Source organism: Chaetura pelagica, unplaced genomic scaffold (assembly GCF_000747805.2).
Source record: "Chaetura pelagica isolate M959 unplaced genomic scaffold, ChaPel_1.0 scaffold414, whole genome shotgun sequence".
NCBI lineage: Eukaryota > Metazoa > Chordata > Aves > Apodiformes > Apodidae > Chaetura > Chaetura pelagica.
In genome coordinates, this window is record NW_009952976.1 from 778,679 (window position 1) to 792,906 (window position 14,228).

General features: G+C 55.5%; 2 protein-coding genes across 2 annotated transcripts in view; one reads left to right on the forward strand and one right to left on the reverse strand.

The window, feature by feature from the left end:
* Positions 1-16: 16 nt before the first annotated feature.
* CSDC2 (cold shock domain containing C2, RNA binding) lies at positions 17-1,050 on the forward strand. Its single transcript, XM_009996360.1, has 3 exons — positions 17-220; positions 463-585; positions 839-1,050. Exons 1-3 carry the CDS (start codon positions 45-47, stop codon positions 999-1,001), a joined length of 462 nt encoding a protein of 153 aa, XP_009994662.1. The 5' UTR covers positions 17-44; the 3' UTR covers positions 1,002-1,050.
* Positions 1,051-6,216: 5,166 nt separating this feature from the next.
* Positions 6,217-14,228, reverse strand: part of PMM1 (phosphomannomutase 1) — a 12,040-nt gene continuing 4,028 nt past the window's right edge. The window contains exons 2-7 of the mRNA XM_009996374.1: positions 13,641-13,717; positions 13,352-13,443; positions 10,942-11,041; positions 10,249-10,324; positions 7,230-7,345; positions 6,217-6,468 (exon numbers count right to left, since the gene is read on the reverse strand). Coding sequence (XP_009994676.1) covers positions 6,346-6,468; positions 7,230-7,345; positions 10,249-10,324; positions 10,942-11,041; positions 13,352-13,443; positions 13,641-13,717 — 584 coding nt within the window. The 3' untranslated portion in view covers positions 6,217-6,345. The remainder of the gene's footprint in view (positions 6,469-7,229; positions 7,346-10,248; positions 10,325-10,941; positions 11,042-13,351; positions 13,444-13,640; positions 13,718-14,228) is intronic.

Sequence of the window (14,228 nt, forward strand, 5' to 3'; positions counted from 1 at the left end):
CCGGCCTGCTTACCCTCAAAACGGAGGAGCCCGCCGGCCCCACGATGTCCTCGGAGCCCGGCGCCCCAGCGGCAGTGCCGCCCCTGCACTCCCCCAAGTCGCCGGTGTGGCCCACCTTCCCCTTCCAGAGGGAGGGCAGCCGCATCTGGGAGCGGGGCAACCTCCTGCTGCGGGACCTGCCCAGCCCCCTTCCCACCAAGAGAACCAGGACCTACTCAGCGTAAGTACCTGGCGCGGGGCGAGCGGGAACAGCTCTGCCCAGCCAAGCCAGGCAGGGACTGCCTTCCCCAGCAGCACCTGCTAAACCCTTCATGCCTGGTGCACGTCGCTTATCTTTGGCCATCAGGGTGCTCAGCATCACCGCAGCCTCCTGGCTGGGGTGGGTGCCCTGTGCTCTCTCAGGGAGCACCATGTTGTCACAGCAGACCTCGGAGACGTTTCTCCCTCCCTGTCGTTCTGCAGGACGGCACGTGCCTCTGCCGGCCCCATCTTCAAGGGTGTCTGCAAGCAGTTCTCACGCTCCCAGGGCCACGGGTTCATCACCCCCGAGAACGGCACAGAGGACATTTTCGTCCACGTGTCTGAGTAAGTCTGGGGGTTGCGCGGCACTGGGACACCCTTGGGGGAGCTGTGGCATCAGCACAGGGCTAGAAACCCATGGGCCAGGGTGGGGATGTCTCCGTGGGATGGGGATGGGACTCTACTTGTCCATCACAGGTGGGTTTTCTTTCCTAAGGCACAGCTGGTGGATTGGGCGCCTTCCTCAGTGCTGGGTGGTTTGGGGTGGGGACCCAACTCTTGGCTCCAGCCTCACCACCTCTTCTCTCCTCTCCCACAGCATTGAGGGAGAGTACGTCCCCGTGGAGGGGGATGAGGTGACATACAAGATCTGCCCCATCCCTCCCAAGAACCAGAAGTTCCAGGCGGTGGAGGTGGTCCTCACCAACCTGGCACCCCACACGAAGCACGAGACATGGTCTGGACAGATCATCGGCTCCTAAGGCGCCTGGGGGGGCTGCCGGCCGCTCAGCCCCATGGCACAAGCCTGCCTGCCCTCTCACGGGGGGCACGGGCGAGCCAAGGGGCCAGGAGGGCCGGGGCTGCCCCCAAACACACAGGCGTTTGCGTTCGGTGTCTTTTATAAGGTTATGGTTTCCTTTCTCCGTGTGTGTTTGTGACTGTCTGTCGAGGGGGACGGGGGAAGCAGAGCCCTCCCATCCTGCTCCCTGGCTCCGGGGGCAGCGCAGCCCCATGTCCCCTCCCTTTACCCCCAAGGTCACGGGGAGCCTGGGAACCAGTCCTGCCCCCCAACCCCCTCTGCTGCCCTGGGCTTAAGCAGGTGCTGAGAGCAGGAGGGGATTGGGGGAAGGCTGGAGGGACTCAGCTTGTCCTCCTGAACTCTGCTCTGGGAAGATGGGCCTCCTGCTTGTTCCTGGCAGCAGGGGTATGCTATGGGGCTGAGGGAAACAGGGTGGCGTGGGGCAGCATATCACTGTGCAGGGACCCATCCCCACTGCTGGCAGCTGGCAGCACCCCCGAGCCACCTCCTTCCATCAAAACATCTCAGGTCAACGGTGCCACGGAGAGGTGGGGGGGCTTACAGAAAGATAGAAGAATAATGTAGTTTTCAGGGGCAAACAGCTGCTGGCAGGGCAGCCGTGGTGCACTTGGCATCTCTGTGCCCTCTGCTGCTGCCAGGCCGATAACGCACTTTTCTTGGCTTGGTGCTGACATGGTTTTGGGGAGATGGCTGCCTTCTCCTCCCCTTGTCCCCCAGGGAGCCCCCTTCCTGCGTGCATGTGTGTGTGTGTGTGCACGTCTGTAGCTTGCTGTGGGGCCAGGTGCTGAGGGGTTTGGGTAGTCTCAGCCATGGGGCAAGCACGGCCACCTCCTCCCCAGCCCCTCAGAGTAGGCAGGGTCTTGTATACAAAGCACAAACTTCGTTTTAGGTCTTCTTCACCATCCCTTGGCCAGGTGGGCTCTGGTGGCCCTGGGAAGGACTGGGCAGAGGGCTGTGGGATAGGGACAATGTGCACTGGGCTGGGCCTGAGATGGCTCCAGGGGAATGACGCTTGTGCCAACACCCTGAAAATCATCAGTGTCTTAATGGATTTATTTTGAAGCAGGGTTGGGCACAGTGGGTGGCCAGCAGCCCCCTGAGCAGGGCAGGAGGCATCTGCTGGCTGCCCAGGCACCTGCTCAGCGGGAGCCCCCTGTGCTGCCAGTCCTCAGCCCTGGTGGACAAGGAAGTTTTCCATCTTTCTTTCTACTGCTCTTGTGGTGGAGACAGGGTCTGCCGTAAGTGGGGAGGGGAGAGGGCTGAGGCTGGTGCCACATGGGACAGCCAGGGCCTTGGGCAATCAGGAGGAACACTGCATGCTGCCCAGGCTGGCCTGGGGACTGCCCCAGGACCTCGCAGCCCGTCTCAGGGCCAACTCGCAGCCCGGCTCACCCAGGGGCTGTGGAGATGCCAGCTCAGGCCCCAGGCATCCCTGGGACAAGCAGTCAGCTTGGCCAAGGCAAACTTTGTTTGATTCTTTTTTTAATTTTTTTTTTTCTTCCCCTTTCTCTGTTGTTTATTTTTGGGAAATAAACTAAAACCCTAGACTTGGTGTTTTTACAACTCTGGTGTGGTACCCGCCTGTCTGACTGTGTGTCAACCTTTGTAACATTGGCAATAAACCATTAAAGGTGACTTTCCCATGAGCCCTGCCCATCCCAGCACTTTGTCTCTGTGTGCATGTGTTGCAGTGGGGATGATGGTGGCAGAGGACCTGGAGCACCTGGGATTTACCCAGACAGCAGGACAGACCTGCCCATTCCCACACAGCATGTCCCAGGGTGTCCCGGGATGCTCCAAGCCTCATTCAGGGGTGCAGACCCTGAGCCTGGGATGGGAGGATGCTGCCCACCAAGAGGGGTTACCAGGACCAGGGCTGGTACCCTGCTGCTGCTGCAGGGATTTCAAAGTCCATCCGGCTGCGCTTCACCCCAGCAGAGCCTGGCACAAAGCTCACACTGCTTCCAAACACTACTTGCTTTAGCTTTAATAGGGTTGATTTTATTATTTCTTGTTAATATACATATATATATGTATTTAAATATATTTCTTATTTAACAGTTGGTATCAGCCAGACAGGAGCCACCCATCTTGTACAGATACAGAACCATATGGCAAGATGGTCCCCAAAATGGGTCCCACCACATCCACTCGCTCATGCACACATAAGGAGAAACCCCCCACTCACACTGTGGGCTGCCCCTCGGAGAGAAGCATCATGGCAAAGGGGTCTTGGGGACAGGCATACTCCCTCCCCTAGGTGTAGGGCTCCCAGGCCAGTGCTGTGCCTCATCCCTGCCCACAAAAATGGGGTAGGCGGCCCAGGGTTCTTGGTGGCCCTGCTTGAGCAGGGAGGTAGGACCATATGACCTCCAGAGGTCCCTTCAACCTCACCCATTCTGTGGCTCTAAGACCTGAGGGCTATCCCAGCTACTTCTGATGCCATTCCCCCTCCTCATCCCCCCAGCACAACAGAGTCTACTGGTGGGAGGTGCCCAAGCTTGGTTGTGAGACAGAGGCAGGCATGCAGAAGGTCATCCCTGCCTCTGCCCTGCTCACCCTGCAACGCTCCCCGCCTTGAGCAAAGGACATGCTGCCATCAGGAGCAGCCTTGGACAGAGCCTGCCCTTCCCTTCAAATATGCAAGGCATCTCAGCCCCCAAGGCCACCATAGCTCCTCATGCTTTCAGGGCCTGCTCTTCACTCACTGCCAAGCTGGCTAGGGATCCTGCTGGCTTTGAATAGACTTACAGGAATATTAAATCCCCAAAACCTACACGTAACTTGATCCACAGTGAAACAGAGAAGGAGGAACCACAAACCACACGATTCCTCCATGCAGCTTGCAGTGGAGGGCCAAAACCAATGCCCTGTGAAAAGGGTACCTTGCATCCAGGCTTTCCCAACAGGTCCTCTTCTCCCATACAGAAACGTTCTCTGGGTAGAAAGAGGAATCTGTGCATTTGTTGGGGATTTCTGGATGGCAGGCAGGCAGCTGCGCGCATGCAAATGTGATACAGACCTGATGTGTTGTAGAGTTAAAGAGGTGCAGTCAGATGGAGGAGACAGACCCTGCCAGTGCTGGTCACACAGCTCCTGCACCTGTGGCCAGGCAGCAGCAGTGCCAAAGTCCACTCAGGACTCTGCCCATGGCAACATGGGAGCCCTGTCCTGCATCTCAAAGCACCAACATATCTCGCCAGTTCTGGGCCCCTCAGCTCAAGAAGGACAGGGAACTGCTCGAGAGAGTCCAGCGCAGAGCTACAACGATGATTAAGGGAGTGGAACATCTCCCTTATGAGGAAAGGCTGAGGGAGCTGGGTCTCTTTAGCTTGGAGAAAAGGAGACTGAGGGGTGGCCTCATCAATGTTTACAAATATGTAAGGGGTGAGTGTCAGGGAGATGGAGTTAGGCTTTTCTCAGTGATGACCAGTGATAGGACAAGGGGTAATGGGTGTAAATTGGAGCACAGGAGGTTCAAGGTGAATATCCGAAAAAAAATTTTTTACTGTGAGAGTGACAGAGCCCGGGAACAGGCTGCCCAGGGAGGTTGTGGAGTCTCCTTCACTGGAGACATTCAAAACCCACCTGGATGCGTTCCTGTGTGATGTACTCTAGGTGACCCTGCGCTGGCAGGGGGGTTGGACTAGATGATCTTTCGAGGTCCCTTCCAACCCCTAGGATTCTGTGATTCTAATGATTCTATGATTCTATGAACTTGTCCCCTTGGTTAAGTGGCAGCAGCCAGCTAAGAAACTTCTCTCTGCAGTCCAGCTGCTGGGTGGGAGAGCAATGGAAAGTGGCAATGGGATGAAAAGAGGAGAGGAAACAAGAGCAAGAGATGGGGCAGTGCCACACCAGCAGGGAGGTGCTGAGAAAGGCTCCCAGAGAGCAATGTGGGGCTTTTGCAGGAACCTCCAGCACCCTCCAGGTCCCCAAACACCAGACCACAGGTGCTCTGGGAAGCTATAAGCAGGACATCTCCCTGGAGGAGATCCCTGAGCTAGCACCTCTTGTTGTGCCTAGTGTTGCTGGTGCACTCACACATCCCAGCCAAAATGGCCAGCAATAAAGGGGCAATGTGAGGGAGGAGCTCAAGGGCCAAAAGGAGAGATGTGGTTTTGCAGCCCATGAAGGCTCAGAGAAAAAAGGAGGACATGTGAACTTGCGTCCCTAAAAGTGACCACATAAACCAAGCACGTGGGATGAGATGGGTTGGAAAAGCAAGCTTGGAGGGCACTGCTGAGGGAGTACCTCTGTTGGCATTAGAAATCAGGTCTGGCCTGTGTTGGCCCTCCCTGAAAATGTATCTGGCAGCACGATGGAAACCTGGGAAGGAAGGGGACTCGGTCTGTTATGAATGCCCTGGGTAAGGTTTTACACAGACACATCTGTAATGCCTCATGGAGATGCAGGTGGGAAAACTGTTGGGAATCCTTCTGCATCAATGCTCCACAAGGTGCTCTGCACACGCCAAGCACCTGAGGTGCTCCAGCTGTACCAGGCAAGGTCTGCGAAACATGGAAAATAAGTCCCCAGTATCCATTTTTTGTGTAAGCTAAAGAGAGAGTTGGTTTCTTCACACAGCTGAGCAAAGCTCAGAGTAGGAGCAGAGTAATGTTAAAACTGTCATTCCCAGGTCACCCGCAGGGACTGGCACAGTATGGCACCAAGGTGAGGGATGTGGTGATGCTCTCCATTAGGATGCACCACGCTGCAACACACTGGGGTCACAGCTGCCCCTTCCTACAGGGGCTTCCTTCCTGGAGCAAATGGCCCTCCTGGCCTCCCACTTCAGCGCAGCTCTGGTGAGAGTGCCTGGGGCCTCAGCAGCCCCACCCTCCCCAGCCAAGGTGCAAGGGGGAGAGAAAGGTGAGGCACATGTTCCCTCATCCAGAAGTGTGAAGAGAAACAGAGTGGAAAGGAAGAGGGGAAGGAGCACGGGATGGACACAGACACTCTCACCACTGGCCCTTTCAAATGCTTTCTGACCATGAAAGCATCTGCATTGCTGCCCACCATGGCATGAACTGTCCAGAGAGAAGTTTTGCTGGAGGCAAGGGGAGGGTCTGGTCCCACCAGCCTCAGACATAGATGGGGAGTGGTGAAGGGCTGCTCAGTGAGGGCCCCCTCCTGCACACCCACCTGCCACACACGTCACATCCTGACCAGCTCCAGAAAGTGGTTTCTTTTTGGTCTACCCTGAGCAGATTCCTCAAACGAAGGTGCTTTTCCTGGAGTGGGGAGAGGGTTGGGCTGGGGCAGGGCTGTGGGAAACCTGGCAGTCAGCACTCGTTTGCTCTCTCTGGAAAGAAGATTTCACGGCATCTCTGGACGGTGTCCTGGGGGGACTGGACACTGTGTCCCACCGTGCGGGGATCATCATAGATTTCATAATCGTTCCCTCCCTGCAGGGGAATAGAAAATTGGGAGAACATTAGCAGGGTCTTGACAGAGCATCCTCATCCATGAGTCTGCATCTTGCTCTGTCCTGGGAGGAGCTGGGGTGGAAGCCAGCAGCTGGGCAGGCAGGGAAGTGCTAGGAAGAGGATGAAAGGGCTTTGCTGGACCAGGGAGGCAGAAGAGGCTGGGCTGGAAGCCCTGCTCCCTCCCTCTTGCCTCCCCTCTTTGGTGCCAGGGGGGGAGCAGAAAGCATGGGAAAGGTCCTAGACCAGCAAAGCTTGTTCAGGAGCCTGGGGTTAACCCCTGCCAACTGTGGAGTTGATAGCAAAAGGTGGGGTTAGCCCATTTCAGGGGCAGAGGTTGCCATCATCTGGAAAGAGCTGAGTGGATGGCCAAGCTGGTCTGCAGCAGCAATGAAGCTTCATCCTCCACTGTTGTAAAGGAAAGGTGAGGCTGTTCCTACTGTTGAAAAGGCCTCTCCTAAGTGCTGGGGGCTCATGTTTTGGGTCCTGCTGGCCACAGAGTGGCTGCCCCAATACTGAGCATGCTGAGGGGAAGAAAGCAAGGCTGGGGTGGACCTGCTGCCCAGCACAGTGAATCCAGGGTGATTCCTCCATGGCTGTGATCATTAGCCCACCACACACGTGTGCTGCACAAGAGCATCTCCCCCCTTGGACCCAATGGAGGTCTGTGTCAGGACCTGTGACAGAGCAGCTCCATGCAGGAGAAAAAGTGATGGTGCCTGAGGTGAGGAGGGCATACTCACAGGAGTTGTCTCATTCCCAAAGAAGTGGATGGTGTCAAACCTCTCGTCATCCAGCACGTTCAGGCAGTAGCGCTTGTCCCAGCCCTCTGGGAAGACGTCAAAGCTGATCATGCCACCTGTCAGCAGAAGGGAGAGCATGGGGCAATGCTGGGGGGAGCCAGCAGGACGTTGCCCCACCACGGGAAACAGCAGAAGTGGGGAGAGGGCTGGACATGTGTGGGGAGCCCCCCTGCAAACAGCAGCCAGGCACCATCTCTGCCTTGGTGTGCCTCTCCAGCATCTGGCTAGGACAGTGGCAGATGCTGTTCCTATGACAACAGGCTGGAGTGACATCAGCAAAGCTGGAGTGACATCAGCACGGCTCCCCTGGCTGCAGGCAGGCGGGCAAGCAGGAACCAGAGGACTGCAGGGGGGGATGCTGGGGTTGGAGGACCTAAGAGTCTATTGGGGGAAGATCTGGGGTCACACCTGGCAGACAGCATCAGCATGTTGTGTGTCCCAACAGGGGACAATGCCCTCATGAGACTGAAATCACTCTCTCTCCCAGGCTCCTGCATGGACATTGCTGGCCCTTCTACAACCACTGCCCTGATTCTCCTTAACCCCACAGGGACTGGGACCTCCCAGCATGCTGCCCATGTAAAGCAAACCCCACACAGCTCAGGGGTCCCAGCTGGCCACACTGCAGGCCCTGAGCAGGCTCTGCATGCTGACCAAGGACCTCACCATGGAGGTAGCCATGAACTCATTGAGATGACTGAAGCACAACCCTGGCCTGTCACCTCTTACCACAAGGGTCAAGTGCAGGTTGCCAACGTCTAGAGGAGCACCAAGGCAGATGGGGCAGATGTACCTGCTCCCAGAGAGCAGGCATGTGCCTGCACACAGACACCTGCAGCCACCAAGGGTTAACCAGCTTCCCAGCCCTTGCCCTGGGTCCAGACAGAGTGGACCCCAGCACTGTGCTGCCTCTTGGGGTTGCATGGAGGCAGCACCTTCCCCGTCCTCTTGAGCTGCCCTGCTGTGTGCACAGGCTGCAGAGCCAGATCCTTGTCCCACCACTGTCACAGGTGACACACTGCTTTCAAAACAAAGCCAGCAGCTTAGGATATGTGTATGTTCAGGTGTAGCTCAGAGCCCAGAGCAACAGGGACTTGAGCTGGGATGTGCCTCTCTGGGCCAGACTAGGTCTCTGCTCCTCTTGGTTTCAAGGGGGCCTCCCTGCTTCTTCAGGCAATGTACTGGGCCACCAGAAATCCTGGAGCCTCACATGCTCCTTCAAAAACACAACCCCACCCCTCGTAGGAAGGGAATAAGTAGACAGGGGGGATGGTTCCTGCAGCAGAAAAGGCACCAATCCCCTGGCCTGTTCAAACATGTATGTCCTGATGCCACGCTTCTCTCTTCTCTGGCTGGTAGAGGTGTCCCCATTGGTTTGGGATTCTCAAACCAAAACAAGTGGAGCCTAAGGAGCCAGGGATGGAGCCTGTGTGTCCAGTTCAGGGCAAAGGATTCACTACTGGACAGGATGCCCCAGGCAGGGCACTGTGATACAGACAGGAGCAGCTGCCCTATGAGCTCAGGGATTGGGATGCCCCCAGGCTGACAGCAGGAGCTAAAAGTGGTTGCCTTCATTAAAATCCTCCTGGTTTTGTATCCAAAGCCATGTACCTGTGAAAAAATGCTGCATTTTGCTGTGTTCTGGCCTTTTAAACAGAGTCAGGAAGCAAGAAGGGGCTCCTGATGCCAGCTGGAGAGGGCAGGAAATGAAAGGGAGAAAAGGTTGTGTGGAGGGCAGCCAGCACTGTCCCTTGCCCAGGCAGAGCAGGTCTGGGGGGCTGCAGGGAGAATTCCTACCACCTCTGGGGCTTGTGTCCTCCACAGCCTAGGACAAGGCATGTGGAGCCAGCTTAGCACAACAGCCCCATTTCTGCGTGTCCCTGTTTTTGGATGCCTGACCTGAGACACTCCACGTTTTCTGTGGAGGAGCAGGGGGCCCACAGCTCCCCTTGTCTTTATTCTTTTATGCAATGGGCTCTTCATGGCGGCTTCCCAGAATCAGAGGAGAAAGACCCATTGTTCTGCTCTTGTCCCCTGTGCCTGCAAGGACACAGCAGTGGGGACATTGTCTTTCTCTGCTGTGACAAAGTGTGTGTCAGTGCTGTGGGCACCGCCGAATGCCCCTGGCACGATGCTGAAGGCAAGAGGAGGCCCTCAGGAGGAAAGCCCTTGGAGAATCAGAGAGCCAGACCATCAGAACTGGCCCATGCTGGGTGCAAGAGTGGAGCCACTTGCCACCTCCCAACCTTGTCACCCCCTTGCTCTTTGGCTGGGCTGCCACACAGCATCTTCTTATCTCACACATACCTTTCTGCTCTGTGGAGGGTCTTCTTCCAGCCTCAGCCCCACTACTTACATACCCTCTTCTTCCTCCCTTTCCTGGCCAGACCCCCAGGCTTGCTCAAGCCCATCCCTCAGTTCCTCATCTTCAGTAAGCTGGAAGTAAGAGTCACCCCAAGAAGCGGCCCTGCAAAAGCCCATGGCATGGAGCTGCAAGCTCCATGCATCTCTGCAGCTCCTCCTCCAGGAAGAAAGGTGTTTCCCTTGTAGTCAACTGTCCCAAAAAAACCCCAGAGTCCTGCCTCATTCCTTGAGAGGAGTGTGTGTGCCTGGAGCTCTGCTGGCCACTCAGTTGCTGATGCTTGAACCAGAAGAGACCACCTGGGCAGGGGGGCACTTGGCAGAACTAATCAAAATAGGGCAGGGATAACATCTTGGAACAGAAACGTGCCTGTCTGGCTGATTCTCTTGGAGGCAAATCTGCAGCATGGTTTATTGCCTGTTGTCACCCTGCCATGGACATGAATGAGTCCTCCAGGACCCCTTGTGCTCTTCCTGGGGTCTCCATGCCTCTAGACAGAAGAGCCAGAGATTCCCACTCCCCTTCCCAGCATTTTTTGGTATCATGGAAACATGGTAAAGTGGCTAAGACAAAGCCAGAGAAGCCCCCTCTGCTCACCTCGAGAGAAACGCAGGCCTTTGCCAGCAAACTCCCTCTGCAGTGCTGCCACAAACTTCTCCCGGATCCGCTCCTTCTGTGAGGGAGGAGAGGAAAGGGAAGAAAAGAGGGTTTGAAGAATGAGATGTTGACAGTCCACTGGAATCCACTGTAAGCAGTCTGCTGGGCAACTTTGGCTTATTGCTCTGTACCCTTCCCACCTCCTGCAGATTCCCAGAAGTCCAGCTCATAATCCAAAGTCTCCAGCTTTGCTTAAACAGTCTTGCAAAGTTGGACTGATCCCTTAATCCCAACAAAGCTCCCCTAGGCAGAAACTACTGTGAGCATGGGCCAAGCACTTCAGAGATCTGCCCAGCAGAGCCACCGTGGCCCTCTCAGTCTGGAAAGCCCATCAGTTCCAGCTCTGATGGGGTTGGGAGAGTGGAAGAGAGAGGACAGCTGCTGGGCCATCTTTAGTTGTTGAAAATGAGGAAACACCCAATTAAATAAGTGTGTTATTCCCTTGGGACTCTCCCACAGCATGTTTCTGACCCCCAGCCCTGTCTCCGCTGTGTTGTGCCCGTTGGTCTGGTTCACAGCTCGGATCCAGGCTCCTTTCTCCTCAGCGTGAAAGGGAAGCAGGTGAGGCCTGAGTTCTGCAGCGGTGCAAAACCAGCAAAAACGTGCAAACCAGGCAGAGTCTGGGCTGCCTACCTTGTCCAGCTCGGAGAACTCGATCCGCTCCTCGGGGGTGCAGCTGCGGCCGATGGGGGAGATGTTCAGCATCCCATTGCGGAACTCGATGAAGGTTCCTCTGGGGGGGGCAAAGGCACAAGGTTACTGGGGAAGGGAGAGAAAAACAGACCTTTCCAGGGGAATGGCTGCTCGGTGAGGCACGCAGTCTCTGCAGGGACGTCCAGGAGGAGGGAAGCCATGCCCACTCACGGGTGCTTCCCACCAGGCAGAGACCAGGCATCATCAACTCTGCTTAAGGTCTCCAAGGAGCTCATAGTTTTACAAAAAGAGACTGTAAGAGAAAAGGAATAAACAGTTCCTTTGCACCCTGGGGTCAGGTTGGAAGAAACTAGCTTAGGTAAGATGATAAGAAAGTTTTCCTAAGGTAATAACTGCAAGGACAGCTATTGTCTGGACTGGACCAACCTCCTGACAAGACTGAGGTGTCTCCTCCACCCTTGGAGGATTTTAAGAAGCAATGAAGTGGTTTGGGTGAAGCTGGCAGCACCTGGGGCAGTGGGATGGCACAGGTCAGTGTAATTCACTGCTGCTGCCCGGCAGCAGGCTGAGGAGCAATCAGGACCATCTCCTGGGACACAAATCAGGACCACCTTGTGAGACCCGCAGGGCACTTTTATCTCCTGTTTGTCCCCTGCACCTTTGACTGCAACTCCTTGTCTAAGTTTGCAGGGACAGGAACCAGTTCCTGCTTGCCACTCTCACCTTGCACAGGGATCTTTACTCTGCTGCTTCCTGAGGGGGCTGCTTCAAAGCACTAGGCCAGAGAAAACTGCTCCCTTCTTTCTCTTTGCTATAAACCCAGACAGTTCTGTTTGCTTATCATAGAATCATTAGGGTTGGAAGGGACCTTAAAGATCATCAAGTTTACCTCAATATCAATTATCACTCTGGAATAGCTCACAGAAGGGTCAGACAGGTACCAGCCCTAGTGGGGCAGAAACAAAACAGGGGATAGCAGCACTGCCAATTCAAAAATAGATTGAAGCTCTTGTGGAAACCTAGCTGGAGCAGGGAGACTCCCCTTCCATCTCCAGCTGAGGAGTCCTGAGCTCATGAACCCTCTCATGTCCCACTGTACCTCTCAGATAAAGTGCTCATCACTCTGAGTCTGGAGGAAAAACTCTCTACCTCCTGTTTCATAACACAGTGAAGAACATTACAGGGAATAGACACATGAGCAGCCATGCCTGCAGCATCTCTGCAGCACCAAGGGTTTGGTGGCTCACAGCCCAGGCCAAGATTCAGGGGATGTGGGTTAAAGTCCTTGCTTTGCTAGAAATGCCATAAGCTTAAATCCACAGAGGCACTTGGAAGCTGAAATCTTGCCAGGCTGTTGGGCAACCAGAGAGCAATGAGGCAACCAAACAGCCTTGAGGGTTGTGAGTCCCAGCCTATGCCTCTGGGGAAATGTTCAGCTGTCAGTCCACAGAGACACCCTGGCCCCTCTCACCAGCCCTCTCCTTGCCACATGGTGACTCACATCAGGCAACTATTCTGGATCACAGTTTAGCAACTTTCACCAGCTTAATTTTGACCAAACAGCTCACCTGCTCAGATTCATTGTGCAAACACAAGGGGTGAGCAGGAACAAACCAGCTGGGGCAAGGGGAGGGCCAAGCTGCTGCTGTCAACAGCAGAGCTGGATCACGCCAGCTTCAGGCATTTGTGAAACCAGTCTGAGGAATGGTTTGACACTGCACCAGACTGGTTTAAGTGCAGGCTGCCTCTAAAAGAGGTCCTCCTGCTCTTCCCTTCCACCTTCAAGCCATCTGTTCCCTTTCTCTCCTTTCAGGGCAAGCCAATCCAGTGGAAAACTACCCTTTCCTTTCCTGGCAGTGTCCTAGGCTTCCTCCAGAGGAGGTGTACCAACCCAGCTCACCCTGTGGCTGCTGGATCTCATGGCAGAAAGCAAATGTGAACACAGGGCCTGGGGCAGAGCAAGGACAACCCTATTACCAGTGATGCTGAGTGACACCGGCTTAGAAGCAGTGTGAAACTGTGTGCTCAGGCACTGGACTTTCCCACTTTAGAGCCATTGTTCATCTGTTTGGAAACTCATACAACCAATGATTCCTGATTCCCCGACCAGTAACGAGCTGGCACCATTGTTTTAAATGAGATGCAAACAGTGGCTGTACCCTGATTCCCAGGGAAGAAAATCCGAGGGGCAAAAAAGCAGAACAAAGACCCTCCTCCATTATTTGCCCACAGTGCCCAGCTCAGTGGGACATTAATCCTACACGGGATTAAGATAAAACCTGGAGCAAGCCAAGGTCAGTAGCTCAGCTATTCTTAGGAGGGATCTGGAGCCCAGAGCTCCCTAGAAATCAGGGATATGACTGACACTTGCAGGGGCTTGGGTCATTACCGTTTCTTGGGCAGCTTCAGCAGTGCCATGTAGTTGAGACAGAAGTTGATTAGATCTTGCAGCAGCTCTTCCCCTAAGTGGTCCTGAATGGCCTGTGGAAGAAGGGGGAGTGAGGAAGATGCCTGACCTCCTGTGGAGCCCACCTGAGAACATGACCTGGAGGAGAGGGACATTCAGATCTGGCACTTGGGGAGAAGAGGCTGCCCATGTGCCTGGGGCCAGGCACTGCTGCCCACAGCGTGCAGGGCACAGGGAAGGAGAGGCATGGCTGCACGGGAGCTGGACCTACCTGCTTGGAGACCAGCTGCCCGTTCTTGTATTGCACTGTGCCGTTCTCTGCGAAGACGTAGTCAAACTTATCAATGACTGAGGAGGGAGGAAGCAAAAGAGGACACATGAGTAGTGCCTGGGAAAAGGGGCCAAAGGGACTGGGCTCAGGACAGAGTGGTTCCTTGCTGCCCTGCTTTCCGTGTCTCCATGAAGAGCCACTGACCCTCCTTGCTCTTTACAAACTGGTCAAGAAGATTATCTCCTGCCCACAGGTGGGGAGGCGACGCGCGGGGAGGGGAAATGACCTGACCGAGGTCACGGGCTGAATCACTTGCAGGAGGAAGATAAGGCCTCCCAAATGTCAGGCTTTCAACCACGTGCGTGCTTCCCTGTTCTCTCTCCTCCGCCGGGGCCGTGCCGTTCCTGGTTACCTAACTGCAGCCCCTTCTGCAGCCCGGACACACAGCGCTGCCCGCTCAGCAAGCAGCTCCAGCCGGGAATATCTCGGCCTCTCTCCGCCACCGAGGCAGGAGGCAGATGCCAGCCGTGCTTGGCATCCACGCCGGAGAAGGAGAACACGGCGGGGGGGGCGCCCGCGCGCCCCCCC